General features: G+C 45.3%; 2 protein-coding genes and 2 non-coding genes across 4 annotated transcripts; 1 reads left to right on the top strand and 3 right to left on the bottom strand.

Moving 5' to 3' along the window:
- Positions 1–1,130: 1,130 nt before the first annotated feature.
- On the bottom strand, positions 1,131–11,116 carry hspa9 (heat shock protein 9). The gene is made up of 16 exons (XM_068325439.1): positions 10,829–11,116; positions 10,187–10,245; positions 9,711–9,798; positions 8,083–8,264; positions 7,664–7,788; positions 7,416–7,489; positions 6,843–6,949; positions 6,610–6,772; positions 6,441–6,533; positions 4,767–4,976; positions 4,342–4,569; positions 4,033–4,255; positions 3,840–3,934; positions 3,661–3,753; positions 3,437–3,577; positions 1,131–2,085 (listed from the first exon to the last, which is right to left on the bottom strand). The coding sequence occupies exons 1-16, from the start codon at positions 10,907–10,909 to the stop codon at positions 1,990–1,992; spliced, it is 2,058 nt and encodes a 685-aa protein (XP_068181540.1). The 5' UTR covers positions 10,910–11,116; the 3' UTR covers positions 1,131–1,989.
- On the bottom strand, positions 6,175–6,375 carry LOC137603272 (small nucleolar RNA SNORA74). Its single transcript, XR_011037248.1, has one exon. It is a non-coding gene; the product is annotated as a small nucleolar RNA SNORA74 (small nucleolar RNA).
- On the bottom strand, positions 7,066–7,266 carry LOC137603273 (small nucleolar RNA SNORA74). Its single transcript, XR_011037249.1, has one exon. It is a non-coding gene; the product is annotated as a small nucleolar RNA SNORA74 (small nucleolar RNA).
- A 3,870-nt stretch (positions 11,117–14,986) lies between the features above and the next one.
- Positions 14,987–18,002, top strand: rab33ba (RAB33B, member RAS oncogene family a). Its single transcript, XM_068326179.1, has 2 exons — positions 14,987–15,424; positions 17,152–18,002. The coding sequence occupies exons 1-2, from the start codon at positions 15,200–15,202 to the stop codon at positions 17,650–17,652; spliced, it is 726 nt and encodes a 241-aa protein (XP_068182280.1). The 5' UTR covers positions 14,987–15,199; the 3' UTR covers positions 17,653–18,002.
- Positions 18,003–18,046: the final 44 nt, after the last annotated feature.

Below are 18,046 nucleotides of genomic sequence, written 5' to 3'. Positions count from 1 at the left end.
TTGATCCAGCAATGTCCCCAGTCCGTTAGCGTTCTCGACCCTCAGACCACTGCCCTAGGACACCCCAGCATTGAGAAAAGCACTGGCCAGCGCAGACTGGTAGACGATCCTTATCATGGTGTTCCACTGCTGACAGCAGAAAGAGGCGGCTTTGGCCCTTTTTGTAAGGTATCAGTATATTGTACCTCTCGAGTCTATTATCAATGTGGACCTCCAAGAGTTTACTCTTTTAAACATGAAAGATCAGTCGATTCATCTGCTTATGTCTCATATTTATTCATTCTGAGGATATCTTATCAGGTGAACTGTTAACGTCGAACATGCGACGGGGTTCAGGGGGTCCATTCAGCCTCTCAGCAATTCATACCTGACTGGAATGAAATCATTGGCAAGAAAAACAAAATACACTGACTTACAATGAGTCAACATATTTAACGAAAAGTTAACCTACACTTACGTAAGTTTCTAGCACTGAACACTCCTGATCTTTCCTTAGAACCTCCATAATTCTGCTGAAAACGAGAAAAGTGAGAAGTCCCAACAAGCCATAAATTTTTGGATTGAAATACTACACACGTTCTCATTTTCATCTCATCGCCAATCCATTAACAAACGCACTGTTATGTGATTTGATTTCTGTCTTTAGTGTGAAATTGAGCTGACACATCATTCTCAAAATTTCAAAAAAATTTCAACAGATCTCAGACGATTCACGTAATGATCAATTTGAATAATTTGAATTGAAATCGGTGGAAAACTGCCTTTTATGTGATGAGACGGATTAGGGTGGACAGATTCGTTCACTTTACAGTAATAAACGGGTCGTTCATCAAATCTTGGTTTCAGACTTCAGGAATGAAATTTTTAAAAAAGAACTTCAACAAATATCCTTTATAGACATAAATATGTCTGAAGTGTTTATGACCATTAATTATAAAACATTCAACAATTTGAACATATTTTCCAAAACATCTACTGAAAAATCTCATTGTGGCAAAAACTGCAATAATTTTTTGAATTTTTTACTTTCCCACACAACGACCTGAAACTGAAATACCAAATATTTTGAAAATAAAATTCAGATAACAAGTAAACAGATGAAACATGCCATTCTTTTACCAGACCACACATTCAAAATTCACCTTTTTATTAGAAAAGACAGCAACAATATTGTGACCCTAAGCTGTGTCCAGAAATCCAGTCACCCCCCCATCAAACCCTTCCCAGTTTCAGGTGGCGACACTAGCTCACTTTCAGGCAGGCACACAGCAACATTCAGCTTATGGAACACTTTTTGGCAGGAAACCTAATGTTCCTACAAGGGAAATAACTGCTTTTAGAGCAGAAGCCCAACTCTGTCCATGATGGTGGGGGGGGGGGGTCACAGGAGAGGATGTAAAGAAAAGGGGTGTTCATTATCTAACATGAAGTTACCTCAACCACACAGATACAACATGTCCATTAATATTCTCTCCTTCACATGATCACCTGGACTGAACAGCCTTTATCACATGTCAGAGGACATGAGGATGAGAACCTCCTCAGTGAAGACCAAGATGTCAATCATAATTTAATTTTTGTAAGTGCACTAAGACTAACTGAAAAGTCCAAAAATGGTTCAGTGAAGTAGAATGAACTCAAGTCCAGGTTGTTGCTGTTAAAGCTGACAGCTGATTCGTCCCTGATCAGAGCTGACAGCTGATTCGTCCCTGATCAGAGCCAGTCACAGACAAACAGGAAGCCTCCGTGACAAAAAGAACTTTCACTAACTGAGAATGAATCAACGATGAGCTACATGACGTACTGAGACGATTAAATTACAGACAGTATAACAGGAAATGGAGCATACTCTTATATTTTACTGCCAAAACACAGTAGATTATAATAAAGGAGAGAATGACCACCATTCAACTTGTAGCTCTGGACCGTCTCCCTCCCAGACCACCCACCGTCTTCATGGAACCCCCCCAGACCCCTTGGTGCAAAGGTCTACTGCTGGCCCTCCTTCTTCTCCCCCTCCGATGAGCCTGAGCTCGAGTCACTGCTGCTGCTGCTGCTGCTGCTGCTGTCGCGCTCTGCTGCCATCTGCAGGAAGGAAGACAACGTCACACCTCTGATGGAACCAGGTCTCAGACGCTGCTCACATACCCATCACTGCTGCTGGTTTACTGAAATCTTTGCATGTTTCTGCTGAAATGCCTTCTTTTCATGATACAAGATCACCGTAGTGTACGTTTTAGGTTTTTCATGAATTGTACCTCAAAGCCAAATACAGGCAAACCTCTGTTTCCGACCACAATTCGTTCCTGAAGGCTGTTTGAATAGCGATTTGTTGGAATTCCAAAAGCATTTTTCCCATTATAAATTATGTAAATGTTCTTAATCCGTTCCAAGACACGAGAAAAACTACCTTTTTTCAACATGTTATTTCATAATGTCATTTATACATCATATGTATATTAATGAAACATATCACATAAATGTAAAAGAAGCAAACAAGAAAGAAAAACATGAACTTAATCCGGTTAGCCTGAGGTACGAGTTACCGTCGTCTTTTGGACAGAAGTTTACGGTACCCTAACTCATACCATAGGCAATGGAACGCAAATTAAGTGAAAAATTATTGGATAAACTAAAATAAAAAGCACATTACCGTCACGTTTTCTCTTGACTTTTCTCATGCTTGGCGGTGAGAAATATTATTGTAAATAATAATAATAACAATAATAGATTAGATTTATATAGCGCTTTTCTGGACACTCAAAGAATCTTTACATTGGATCCATTATTCATTCACTCCTCATTCATACTTGGTGATGCCACAGCTGCCCTGGGGCAGACAGAGGCGTGGCTGCCCGCGATACCACTGAGCCACGGTCGCCCCAAAAAGGCCTTCGTGTCGCGTTCGACATCCAAATTTTGTTCAACTTCTAAGACAAAAAAATTCTGTATTTTTTAGTCGAACTCCAATTTGTTCGATGTCTAAAGCAAACCAAGGTTTGCTTGTATACATAACTCGCAGTGAGTACAGTGTCTAACGTTTTTATTTGCAGGAAACAATACAGTTTGGTTCCGACTGTAACCGTTAAGGCTGTCATTATGTTTTCCAATGGGGGGGGGGGCTGTCTGAAGGAGCTCATTGTGAATTTAGCCTCATGACCACTGATCCAGTTATGGAACAGAGGATGGAGAATCAGAGAAGTCGCGGCAGCTCACTATGCAACAAAGTTTGCGTGTGTCAGAGCTCACCAGGGAGCGAACACGGGGAAGCATCTCGAGATCGCTCAAGAACAAAGAAAAGCGACGCAGAACGTCCACTGAAGGAGACCGACCGGTGCACAGCGCTGGCAGACAGTGAGTCACGGAAGGTGTTGGCATCAGCTCAAACATTCCCACTAGTTCAGAGGAGTCACACACTGGTGGTGGCGGCTCCTACCTTCTTGTAGGCCATTTCAAAGAGTTTGAGCGAGGCCTGCTGGAGGCTGTTGGCTGCCTGCTTGATGTTCTCTCCCGTCTCTGTGTCCTTGTTGGCCAGAAGATCCCGGACCTTTGAGATCTCCTCCTTCAGCTTGGCGCACTGTGGGTGGATGGGAAAGGAGATCAAAAGTTAAAACCAGTGGGGTGGGGGGGGGCTCATCCTCCCAGCACCGGACAGTTTACCTCGTCAGCTGGAAGCTGGTCCTTGAACTCCTCCATCTTGGATTCCGTGTCGTGAATGATGCCCTCGGCCGTGTTGACTGCCTCCACGCGTTCCTGAACGCCACAAACACGGTTAGAGGGAGACCGCAGCACGCCGCTGAAACCAAACATACATGTACGACGTGTTGAAGTGGGACTACCTTCCTCCTCCGGTCCTCCTCGGCGTACTTCTCAGCGTTCTTGATCATGTTCTCGATGTCGTCTTTACTGAGACCTCCTGACGACTGGATCACGACTGGGGAGAGGAACACGTTCAGACGCTCGTGTTTCAAAGACAACCGTCAGGTGAGCACTGCACACGCACACACACACACACACACACACACGACTCACTCTGCTGCTCTCGGCCTGTGCCCTTATCCTTGGCGGAGACGTGGACGATCCCGTTGGCGTCGATGTCAAACGTGACCTCGATCTGAGGAACGCCTCGGGGGGCGGGGGGGATCCCCACCAGCGAGAACTGCCCCAGGACCTTGTTGTCTGTCGCCATCTCCCTCTCGCCCTGACACACCTTGATCTCCACCTGAGTCTGCCCGTCGGCCGCCGTGGAGAACACCTGGAGGAGGAACGGGAGGACGGCGTCAGGACGCGACGCGGCCGGCGCCCGACACCCCCTCCACACGGAGCTGTGCTCCCCCCTACCTGGCTCTTCTTGGTGGGGATGGTGGTGTTCCTGTTGATCAGTTTGGTGAAGACCCCGCCCAGGGTCTCGATGCCGAGCGACAGCGGCGTCACGTCCAGCAGCAGCACGTCGGTGACATCACCGGCCAAGACGCCGCCCTGGATGGCGGCGCCGATGGCCACAGCCTCGTCGGGGTTCACTGACTTGCTGGGGGCACGTCCGAACAGGTCCTGGACCGTCTGCTGGACCTGCACACAAACACCTCTGTGTTACAGACGTGTAGCGGTTGAAGACCGCCCAAGAGATCGACGGCGGTTCCTATGTTGTTTTGTCATCTTGTTGTTGTCGTCTTGCTGCTTTAAATAAAGTTTACCTAGAAAACACACCTCAACACAGGAAATGGAGAAACAATGGAATCAAAACGAGTGTGACAGTCGCAGCGCACCTTGGGCATTCGGCTCATGCCTCCCACCAGCAGCACCTCTCCGATGTCACCTTTGGACACCTCGGCGTCCTGCATGGCCTTCTGACAAGGCGCCACGGTGCGGCGGATCAAGTCGGCCACGATGCTCTCAAACTGAGACCGAGTCAGCTTCATGTTCAGATGCTTCGGGCCGGAGGCGTCCATCGTCAGGTAGGGCAGGTTAATGTCCGTCTGCAACAGGGAGCAGTCAGTGGTCAAAAGCCTTCAGGAGGACGGCAGCTCCACTCCAGGAGAATCACAAGTAGTTACTGTCCTTCATGCAGAAACGCTGAACTAAATGTAGAATAACTTATGTCTGTCAACAGAAGTCAACAATCTACGTATAGACGTACGTACAGGCGTACGAACAGGCGTACGTACAGGCATACGAACGTACGTACGTACAGACATACGGACGTACAGACGTACGGACGTACGTACAGACGTACGAACAGGCATACGTACGAACGTACGAACGTATGAACAAACAGACGTACGTTCGAACGCACGCTTTAATCCCAAAGGGGAATTATTCACCTCTACTTACACACATACAGACACATTCAGTCATAGAACATACATTACACATAAGAATAGAGTTATAACAGTTAAAAACAACACAGCATTCACCATAATAGTATAAACAGTGCAGAAATCACACGATAGGTCCCACAGGATCGCAGATTGAGATCTGGGTTTCTGTCGTTCCACCTCCAGTAATCCCTCGTTACTAGCGGTTAATACGTTCCACGAACACCCGTAAAAAACTCAATTCTGCGATATAACGACGAACTTGAACTCCTCTGTCACACCTACACACACCTCACCACTGTCTTACAGTCCTCATACATGTCCTGCACCGCTCTAACATACTTCTCTGCCACTCCAGACTTCCTCATACAATACCACAGTTCCTCTCTGGGCACCCTGTCATCAGCTTTCTCCAGATCTACAAAAACACAATGCAGCTCCCTCTGGCCTTCTCTGTACTTCTCTATCAACATCCTCAGAGCAAATACTGCATCTGTAGTACTTTTTTGGCATGAAACCATACTGCTGCTCACAAATGTTCACTTCTGCCCTTAGTCTAACTTCACTATTTATCTTATTTACGGTAATTTAAATGTTTATGAACCCTCCCCATACTGATATTAAAGCTCTTTATCTGTGTTACCTTTTCCCACACTCTGATAGACTGTTTAATGCACTTTTGTATTAATGAAGAACAAGCTGCAGGGGAAACTGTGAGCCTCGGAACGCAGGCCAATAGCATGCGCGTACGCGTATCACGTGACTACCTACTAAAATTCCGCGATGTAGTGCCGTGCATCTTGAAGCGTGAATAAGCGGGGGATTACTGTACCTATGGGATGCTTTTCATTCTACAAACACTGTGTGGTCCTGTACTAGGTCTGTCCTGCTTCAGGTCCAGGACAGTCCACTCTCACTGGACCCGGTCCTGCAGAAGCTCGACCGCAGCCCGCTCTAAAACAGAACCGCTGCAGCCGAATCCAACACAGGACCTTCTCTACCAGCGCCGTAACACTGAACCAGACACACACACAGCCTGGACAGCTGACTGAGAGCTGGGGTGTCCGCTTACACACACACACACACACACACTTCAGAAACTAGAGGGAGGGGGGCTCTCTGTACCTGCAGGGAGGAGGACAGCTCACACTTGGCCTTCTCAGCAGCCTCCCTCACTCTTTGCAGAGCCATGTTGTCTTTGGTCAGATCCACACCAGACTGAAAGGACAAAACACGCGTGAGCTCCGACAGCCTGGACACGTGGGGGGGGGGTGAGCCTGAACAGATCGGTCACCTCTCTCTTGAACTCCTTGACAATGTGTTTGAGGAGATGCTGGTCAAAGTCCTCTCCTCCAAGGAAGGTGTCCCCATTGGTGGACTTGACCTCAAAAACTCCCTTCTGGATCTCCAGGACTGAGATATCAAACGTTCCCCCTCCCAGATCGTACACAGCGATGCTGGAAAAACGTTTTACGTTAAATTCAGTAGATGGATGAATAACAAACCCTTATTATCTTCACAACTCACATCTTATCTTGGGTTTTGTCCAGGCCGTAGGCCAGAGCTGCAGCGGTAGGCTCGTTGATCACACGCAGGACGTTCAGCCCGGCGATCTGACCGGCATCTTTAGTCGCCTGAAAGTCAAACAACAGATTTGATCACAGGTCAAAGAGCAGCTGAAAACGATCCTACTAAACGTTTCACTCACCGTCGGAATTCATGCAACACATTTTCAGATGATATGTGTGTGACTGTGTGGTCCTGTACTAGGTCTGTCCTGCTTCAGGTCCAGGACAGTCCACTCTCACTGGACCCGGTCCTGCAGAAGCTCGACCGCAGCCCGCTCTAAAACAGAACCGCTGCAGCCGAGTCCAACGCTGGACCTTCTCTACCAGCGCCGTAACACTGAACCAGACACACACACAGCCTGGACAGCTGACTGAGAGCTGGGGTGTGTGCACGCACCCATCCCCCATCTTACTGGTCAGATACCAGAGGGAGGTGTGGGCTCTGTGTATTATCACACATGAAGGTGTGTGTGTGTGTGTGTGTGTGTGTGTGTGTGTGTGTGTGTGTGTGTGTGTGTGTGTGTGTGTTCACCTGTCTCTGAGAGTCGTTGAAGTAAGCCGGTACAGTCACCACAGCGTTCTTCACTTTGGTTCCCAGGTAGCTCTCTGCAACAAAAAACACCCAATCAGCACCAAGAATGTGGAGGGCAGAGTGTGACCCCCCCCCCCAAAGACAGCAGCCCTCATCAACTACAAATACTTAAAAATGTTGAAAAATGGAAAAAACTAAGACATCTACACAGCCTTTTAGTAAATTTTCCTTCGTGGTCGTCGTCACACCTGCGGTTTCCTTCATCTTCATCAGAACGAAGGCTCCAACTTGGCTGGGGGAGTACATCTTCCCATGAGCCTCCACCCAAGCATCGCTGTTGGACGCCCGTACGATTTTGTAGGGCACGTTTTTCCTGTTGCACAAACGTCACACGTTACGACCAGTCACCGCAAAATTTAAGCCACAAGCTTTGACACTGACAGTATTTTCCTCACTAGAAGACGCACCTTCAATGGATTATTCTAAAACTTCTCTCATAAAGGCGTACTGTCGGTTTTTGAGAAAATTAAAGGCTTTTGATAATGATATGAAGTCTGAAAGGAGAGAAAGAGCTAACAGGAGTTTGATGCTGAAGGACTAACATCCCCTCCTCTTCCTCCAGACAGTGAGCGTTAAATGACTTGACTGTTAAATAACCAGGACTCACAGGTCTTTCTGGACCTCTGGGTCGTCAAAGCGACGTCCTATGAGTCTCTTGGTGGCGTACAGTGTGTTCTGAGGGTTGGTCACGGCCTGCCGTTTGGCCGGCATGCCCACCAGACGCTCCCCATCCGATGTGAAGGCAACAACCGAAGGCGTCGTCCTGGCCCCCTCCGCGTTCTCCAACACCTGAGGGAAAAGATCAACGTTCAGACCAAAAACATCAGGTTCAACAATCCTAGTGCCCCAAGTAGAAAAAGTTCATCCTGGTATAAGAAATTAGGATTAATATTATGTCTAGATGCATGGGAGGCAGATTTCATCATTAAATACACAAGACATAACTTACATGATAAATAAATAACATCGACGTTAAAGAAATTAAATGATGAAGAGGAATTGAGTCATCATTCAACACTTTCTCACAAAAGTTTAAAGTAATTTAATTTTTGGGGAAGATCTTAAATTAACAGCTGACATACAGTCATGTCCATAAATATTGGGACATTGTGAAAGGTGCCAGGACACAAATGGAACGGGTTAGGAAAATGAATGAATGACAGTTCTCATCTGTTTGGAAATGAAGCAAAATGAGCTTCAACTGCAGACATTCACCTTAATTTGAGGAAACTGACATCCAATTGAACGTTGTAGGAATTGTATCAGTTTTCGTAAGTACCTCTCACTTCTTAAGGGAATAAAAAGTAATGGGACAAATTAAACAATCATCAAATAAACTTTCACTTTCAAATATTTGGATGCCAATCATTAGGAGTCATTTACAGCCTGAAGTCTGGAGCCCACAGACGTCACCAGACGTCTTTGGTTCCTGGTGATGATCCTCCAGGCCTTTATGATCAGACTTTAATTCGTTTTCTTCAGGAAGTTCCACACACGTGGACTCAGATTTAGGTCAGGTGACTGACTTTAAGGCCATTGCATTCCACTGATTTGTCTTTAGTCACTCATTGGTTATTTTTCATCTGTACTGATTTGACCTTCTCATGTTTTTGCCGTTCCTCTGATGGATTTTATTTTTATTTTTCAGCCTAATGAATCTTCCTTCAGATAGTGACAGCTGTTTGGATCTCATGTGGGGAGTTGACAGCAACTTATTCCAAATACAAACATCAGAGCTAAAATCACCTCCACACCTTTTACTCGCTTAAATTATTGATGTTAAAATAATGAGAATATCCCATATTTGTTCATGAAATAAGTTTTGAGTCAACGGCCGATGTCCCAATATTTATGGACCTGAGCCCACGATATTTCTGATGTTGTGGTTCAACATTAAGATGTACTATTTTGTTACAAAATGAAATAGGAAAGACTCAAAGGAACTCCAGGGAGTGCACCAGAGCAATCGGCGTCCTCTAGTTGAGACCTCAGTAAACCAGGACAAAACACATCCACTGGTTTGAATGTCTGACAGACCAGAGGTCTGATTAAGTACAAGGTATCTGAAGAGAACTGATCTGTGCACCTGTGACGACCAAATTAATTGTCTAGTCAGCTGATTTTTATTCTCCTCATGTTCACACTGAGACGGTTGATATGTCACCTTTACCTTTTCACAAACTGTTTCACAAAAGGTTGAACTATCCAGACAGGTGAGGAGTCGTTTCATCTCACCTTGGCCTGTTTCCCCTCCATGACGGCGACGCATGAGTTTGTGGTTCCCAGGTCGATTCCAATCACTGCTCCCCTGACAGCTTCTGACCTGCAGCATGTGAACACAATCATCAATCAGTAGAATCATTATGATTTTTTTTTCTACAATGTTTAAATAGCCCAAATAAGAACTATTAACTGCATCTTCAGAGGACTTTGTGTTTAACATCAAACACTGATGTTCTACAGTCCAAATCTAAAAACAGAGGGAAAAGTACAAAAAAAAAGTCCCTCTGTAATCAAATCAGTCATCATCCACTTACCCACGCTTCACTATAAACTATGGAATGCCTACAGACGGCTCATATGAACCAATCAAGTCTACAAAAACCTACAAAATGAATAAAACACATTTGTACACATGGAATTTTCCACGTTTTGTCAAAGAAAGGAGTGTTCGCGTCAGAGGTGGGTGAAGGTGATGAGCTGATACTCACGCGTAGTCCCTCCTGGGCAGAGATCTGAGCGCATCTGCTTGGACGCCACTCCAACATGCCTGGGATTAGATTACAGAGGAAAACAAAGTGTTGAGTAGTGATCTACAGCACACGAAGAGACACTCACACTGAAGCACTGATGAATGGTGGATGCTGAACGCTGCAGTGTGGTGGTGGGGGGGCAATCTGCTGAAGGTCACTGGTGCCCTCATCCACTCAGCGTGGCACTAGTGCCTCTCAGGACAAACACGGGTGAGAAATGACCCACGTTAGTGTAAAATCACCTTCACACCAGTAATCCGGAATGTCCATAATGAACCATATGCTGGAACATGTTAAGGCGCAGGCTGTTAGCATTAGTCAGCTGACAGCTAAACTAAGTACAAACTCGACCCCGCAGGCTGTGGTTTCTGTATTTATCAAAATGTTCATGATCATATTGATCATTTCAGTTTAATTCCGCAGATCTTTTCTTCGCAAACGTAAATTACGTAAATTATGTCACGATCACGTAACGCCGTTAGCATGCTAGCTTAGCCGGCTACTTGAAAAGTCTTAATTAGCAGCGTTCAGCGTTGTTGACGCATCGCGATACTTATATCATTATATACAAAATATTATATCATTATATTTTAAACTCACCTTCTTAATCAACGTGGACACGTTTCTCGTACAGGTGCCCGTTGGGAGAGTCCTTGAGACGCTTCTGGCTACACTCAACATTTTGACAGTTTAGCTAGCGCGATATCTAAATTTAATAAAACGTCGCAGCGTTTAACTTTTAAACGTAGTTGTTGGAGAGGAGACGGTTTAGAAAGAGAAGCAGAAACTCAGCGTGTCGTAAAGCCTCCAGAAGCAGTTTCAGCAGGACTACACGTCTCCAGGCAGAGGAGTAAATGAACTGCGAGCTTCTGGAATTATCCAACACATGTTGCACCATACACAGACGAAAGACCCCTAATCAGGCTGTCCGTTGTACTGCCTGTTCAATTTGTAATAGTCAGGAACATATTACACAAATATGTAAGCTATGAAGATATATATTTTGACAGAAGCACTATTTAAAAAACAATAATTAATTTTTTAATGTTCAAGATAACAGAATTTTTGATGCTTTTTCCTCTTTTTGTGATCATGAACAGAATAGGGCGGACACATGCGGTGGCCGTGTGAAGGTCATGATGTAACGACGGGTACGCAGGAGTTTCACGTGCGTTACGTCAGGAATCCTGAACACTGTCTACTGGAATTTAAAATAAAACAGAAAAAATCTACCCGAATTTGAAATAAAAATCTACTGGAAGGCAAAATACTATAACTATTGTTCAACTTTGTCCAAAATCATTATTTTGGTAGGTAAATTTTTGGTAGGCAGCCACGTGATACCGTACGCGCATTCTATTGGCTGACGACATCCGGAAGTGCGCTAAATTCTGTCAAGTCTCAGAGTTATGTGAGACACAAAAGTGCTCAGAGTGTGAGAAAAGGTAACACAGATAGAAGGTGGTTTAATATCAGTATGGGGAGGGTTCATAAACGTTTAAATTACCGTAAATAATAAGATAAATAGTTCGTACCTCTATCGTGGAATTCATTAATCGTGTGTGGTTCCTGGAACGCATTAACCGCAAAGTACGAGGGCGCACGGTATTAACTTTTAAACCAACATCACTACTTGCCATAGGTCTGCTACGGAAGCGTAGAGCTGCCAGACCAAGAGAATAAAAACCGGGACGTATCACGCTATTTCGTGATACGTATCTCGTTATTTCGTGATACGTATCTCGTTATTTCGTGATAGTATCACGTTATTTCGTGATACGTATCACGTTATTTCGTGATAAGATGTTATGTTGAGATGATGGAGCTTGTATCCATGCAGCCGGCCGTGTCCCTCCAGCTCATCAATGAGGAACGACGCTACCTCAAGAGGGTCCGACTCATTTTTCCTCCGGTATAGCCCCATCTTTTTCAAATGCTTATATAAATGTCATCCACGGAGCCCAATAACTGTAAAATCTCACCATGTCTCAAGCCAAGCATGAAATATAATTCAATGGCATCATGTAAAGGAGCCATGATTTACTGATGGCCAGCAGACAGTAAATAAAACCACTTTGAAAAAGTCGTATCACGAAATAACGTGATACGTATCACGAAATAACGTGATACGTATCACGAAATAACGTGATACGTCCCGGTTTTTATTTTCTTGGTCTGGCAGCGTAGTATGCAGTATCAATTTATTTTAATATTCAACCCTCCAAATGCCAGTTGGTTTACACAATACCTTTGTTGGAAAACATCGTCAAAAATTGCGATATTTAGCTGATTAACCACAACACTGATAACTCGGAGATAACTCTCATCCTGATTGTGCCCAAAAATGTCCACCTCCTATTTGTATTTGCAAAATGCTATAAAAATTAACACATATTCAGAGAATTGACTCCTTCCATCAACTTAATTTATGTAGTTTGCATCAGTCCCCATCAAGAAAAATAAGTCATTAAAATTAAGTATTGTAAGCCTCTAAATGCCTGTTAGCTGACATAATGCTTCAACAGTCATTTCTCACATGTTTTTATCTGGGTAAGTTACAACTAACACGACATTTAGCTCTCCTGATACTGTATGTGCTCTGAGCCAGAACAACAGTAATTTAGGATAAAATGTATTTCAGCACATTCTTCCTGGAACAGACTGTTGGTGGAATTATTCAGAAAAATCCATCCGTCCATCCATTGTCTAGACCCACTTCTTCCGCTGTCATGGGTCGCGGGGTGCTGGAGCCTATCACAGCTGACTGGGGACTAATATGTAGACTCTCTAAACTATTTATTTATTCGTAGTGTTCCCTCCCTGAGATGTGAACGAGACTGTCCTCCTCATCTAAGTCAGGACATAATGATGTCTCAACCAATTTAGTTGTTTTGAGACACATGACAGATGTCAGTTTAAAGGCAATGTGCTACAATAGGTTGTCCTGCATGTCTTACTGAAGACTTCTTACTTCACGTGTTTTTATTTGAGAGCTGATCTGTCAGCATGCACTTTGAAATCATCTCTTCTGATTGTGGGCGGCTTGGGTGGGTAGCCCTGTCGCCACACAACGAGGCGGTTCCCGGTTCAAGTCCCGCTCAGTGAGGAGTTTGTACGTTCTCCCCGTGTCTGTGTGGGTTCTCTCCGGGTTCCTCTCACCTCCAAAAATATGCAGCTTAGGGGAATTAATGATACCAAATTACCCGTGGGTGTGTGGGTGTGTGTGCATGGTTGTCTGTATACGTATGGCTCTGCGGAGCACTGGTATCGTGACCAGAGTGTACCCTGACTCACGCCTCCAGCCAGCTGGAATAGGCTTCAGCACCCTGTGACCCACAATAGCAGATGAAGCGTGTGTTTGACATTGAATGAATTTCTCCTTGTGATTGTTGGACTGTTGTACAAGCTGGATGAAGGTGTTTACTTTCATTCTTTTCTTCTTGTCATTTAAACCAGTCTGTATCTCCTTCTGTTGTTTAGAAGGCTTCACTGATGCTTTTCTGTGAAGTGAACTCTCCATCAACATAGGCGGGTGGGTTTTGTGGTCATAAACTGATCAACATTTTTCAATACAACACTGTGTTTGTACCTTGCACCTTGTGTGTTTAAGTTGTCACCAATACAAATTTCCAGAATTGCCAACATCCACTGCTGTAAAGCAAAGTTAAGACCGATGTTGAATCTATTTTTTCAGAGTGGACGGCTTTTAAAACCAGCAGCTTCAGACAGGAAGGGAACTGTGGGCTTGTGGACTTGGTTCTCCACGATGTCTGTGATAATCTTAGTTTGCGTCCACATTGCGTTGAGGAAGTGTAAAGACAACTACAAGAGGAAGCTGGAGGCCAAACTCCAGCAGAACAACATGAGGGGCGTGTGGTTGGGGATGAAGCAGATCACAGGAAGCACAGGGAGACAAAGACAACCATCAGGCGGTTTGGAGAGAGCCAACAAGCTCAATGTTTTCTTTGCCAGGTTCAGCTCACAGCCGTCTGTCTCCCCCTCTACTTCCATCCCTTCCCCCTCGCCTCCCCGTGGTGGGCAGCCCTGTGCACCACCCTACTCCCCCCAGCTCCTCCTCCACTGAAGAAACTACCACCCTCCTCCACATGACAGTGACTACAGGGCAGGTCAGGAGACAGCTGGGGAGACTCCATCGGAGGAAGGCCGCCGGACCTGATGGTATCAGCCCCAGGACCCTGAAGACCTGTGACAGCCAGTTGTCTCCGGTCATCACTCACCTCTACCACCTGAGCCTGAGTCAGGAGAGAGTCCCGGTGCTGTGGAAGACATCCTGCCTAGTCCCTGTCCCCAACAAGTCGACTCTATGAGATCGACCAGTTGCCCTCACATCCTATCTGATGAATGCGCTGGAGAGGTTGGTCTTGGCACACCTGACGCTTCAGGTGAAGGAGCTGCAAGAACCTCTATAGTTTCATTTTTGTTCATTTTAATTTACTCTATTGATCCCTGTAGGGAAACTATTCATCCACTTCAGCACACAATGTTAGTAGTCAAACTACTAACATTGTTAATGTGTTCCAGGAACCACCTGCAAAATTGAATTTCCACATATAGTGACAAACTATTTGTGTTATTATTTATGGCAATTTAAACATTAATGAACCCTCCCCCCCATAGTGATATTAACCCACCTTCTATCTGTATCACCTTTTCCTACACTTACAGACTGTTTAAAGCACTTGTGGGTCTCACGGACCGTCATGAACGTCACACCCCGTAGTCTCGCGAGAAGAGACCGTGACACGACGCGTCTCCTCGGCTGGAGGCTCCGGACTGTCCGCGGGGTGACTGCAGGGGGAACATGAGTCCACAGGGCCGGGACCTGTCCTCCACACGGCTTTGAGCTTTGCCCGGCAGCTGTAGCTCGTCCGGACGGCGCGTCCTCGTCTCGCCGGTGCCGGCGTCAGCTACCCGACTGCCCGCTGGGCGTCCAGCCTGTGACGGGCTGCTATGGCGGAGGGCGGGTCGTCGCTTGAATTCTCCGGCTCTCTGACGAGCTCCCTGCCGCCGCCGAGGACCCGCATCTTCAAAATCATCGTGATCGGCGACTCGGGCGTCGGGAAGACCTGCCTCACCTACCGCTTCTGTGCCGGGAAGTTCCCCGAGAAGACGGAGGCCACGATCGGTGTGGACTTCAGGGAGAGGCTGGTGGAGATCGACGGAGAGAAAATCAAGGTGTGTACCGCTGACACCGGAGCTGGTGCAGGGCTGGGAATAAAAATCACACGACCCCCGATACTTGTCTTTTTTTTAAATTTCTTTATAAAAATAAATACATAAATTTCAAGTTTATTAGTTAAATAACCAAAAACAGTTTCAATTAATTAATAACCATATTTAAGACCCGCCAACACTATCCACTATCTTTTACTGATGACTGCAGACTGAATGAGTTCACACCACTTAAATTAATTTAGTGAGTCAGATGTGTAACACCACCAACCTCCATACACCTGCTTCACTGGTGGAGTCAATACTTCTACTGTTTAGGTCGAAACACAGAAGAACTGAGAAGAACCCTCTGCCTGTGGTGAAGCTCAGTGACTTCCTGGTGGACTGGAAACCTGCAGACTAGACCGGGGTGTCAAACTCATTTTTATGGAGGGCCACATCAGCATAATGGCTGTCCTCAGAGGGCCAGATGTAACTTAAAAATGTAACTAGATGTAACTCAATGTCATGTAAAGTAAATGTAAAATAAACGTAACTACTTCTTAATGTCAAATAACACCGAATTTAATACTTACTCAAGTTACAGTTGCAAAGAAAAATATATTTTCTTATTGCCCTGTTCTAACATAAATCCTTTTAATTTGTCAGGTTATTAAACCCCGGAACTCCATCAATCAAGGATCAAACTATCAATGAATAAAGAAAAATAACATCAAACACAAGTTAGGACGTTAAATTTGTTCACAAAGTTATTGTCAAAGTTAAAATGCGCTGAATTACTGCATCTTGGGAAATTTAGTTTTGGTCAAACTACACGTTTGGCCTACCGGTATTTATTTTTAGACAATCTGACCTTTTCTAGACAATCTATGCTCTCGTGGGCCACATAAAAAGATGTGGCGGGCCACATTTGGCCCCCGGGCCTCGAGTTTGACACATGTGCTGTAGGGCAGCGGTCCCCAACCTTTTTAGCTCCACAGACCGGTTTCATCTAGGACAATATTTTCACGGACCGGTCTTCATTTGCTCGATAATAGTTAATGACACCAGGACAGCTGTAGTCTGATAATAAATCATCAGCAGTGGTTTTATGTAAAATGCAGACATCATCAGACTAAAACAACCTTTTTTCCATAAACTGATAGTCAACATCTCTGTAAACTAAATGATTGTAAGAAATAATTATATTAAAAACTCCATTCAAGTGACTGCACTGATGAGATTTATTTTGAAATATAGTGACTTACAATCAGTGCATTCAACGTTGGAGAAATATTGATCATTTCCAATAGAAGGGTGAACGAGTCAATCAAATAATAATAATTACAATAATGAGAATTAGTGTTTGGGGACCGCTGATCTAGGGGTAACGGAGACAATCACACCTGAAGTGTGTTCCAGACGTCCGGTCTACTCCAGTTTGGTTTTCTTTACAGTCACTGCAGAAAATCCCGCCTCACAGAGACAGGAGGTTGGAAATGGAAGCAGGGTTTAAGATACTTTTTGGGTGATCTCAGGATAACCACACCTGAAAACTACTCATTTCCCTTGTTTATGTTTAAATGGACATTTGATTGGTTCAGTCTTTGTCCATGACAGCAGTCAGAGTAATAGAATACATCAGGCTTTGGATACACATCACACCTTAGAAGAATTCATTCATCCTTGGTGTGGCATTGGAATTTGATGTCCTAGTTACCTCTGAATCATTTCCTGTCCACTCCCCACAGATCCAGTTGTGGGACACTGCTGGTCAGGAGCGCTTCAGGAAGTCCATGGTGCAGCATTACTACCGCAACGTGCATGCTGTTGTGTTCGTCTACGATGTCACCAATGCCACCAGCTTCCGCAGCCTTCCAGCCTGGATTGAGGAGTGCAAGCAGCACGCGCTGGGCACTGAAGTCCCTCGGATATTAGTGGGAAACAAATGCGACCTCCAAGACTCCATCCAAGTGAGCACCGACGTGGCGCAGCAGTTTGCCGACACACACTCTATGCCCCTGTTTGAGACGTCGGCAAAAAGCCCAAACAGTCAGGAAGGTGGAAATCATGGCAGAGGCAATAGTGATCATGTTGAGGCTATCTTCATGACTGTGGCCCACAAGCTGAAATCCCAGAAGCCTCTGGTGTTGAGCCAACCTCCAGAGGCAATGGGGGGAACTGTCAACTTGAGCCGGGGGAGGGATGACAGAAGAGACGGGTCCAGGAGCTGGGGCTGCAGCAGCTGCTGAGGGGAAGTCGTGGACCAGAGGCCCCCCCCGACCAGAGAAACCCAAGACGAGGAGTTGGGCGAGGAGCGGTGAAATAAAGAACGTGTCTGGATTAGTGGCTCCACACACGGACAGATGCCTCCATTAGAAGAGAAGACATTCTGATTGAAGTGGTTTTAATATGGAGTCCATTGTGGCCACAACTGATCAATGACTAGTGGAAACGGTCCTGAACCAGTTCCCATTGGATCGGTTCCTAAACCAGTTCTCTTCATGAGTTGTTTTAGTCGTGCACATTTGGATTCTCCAGTCGTGACAGAAAACATGGAAACACAGTGGCATTAATACCTTAATAAAGGATTTTTGGAGAAGATGCCATCAATCTTTTTTTTTTCTGTGACCTGAGAGGACAAAC

Source organism: Antennarius striatus, chromosome 10 (assembly GCF_040054535.1).
Source record: "Antennarius striatus isolate MH-2024 chromosome 10, ASM4005453v1, whole genome shotgun sequence".
NCBI classification, from domain to species: domain Eukaryota; kingdom Metazoa; phylum Chordata; class Actinopteri; order Lophiiformes; family Antennariidae; genus Antennarius; species Antennarius striatus.
This window is presented reverse-complemented; position numbering and strand designations above follow the sequence as displayed.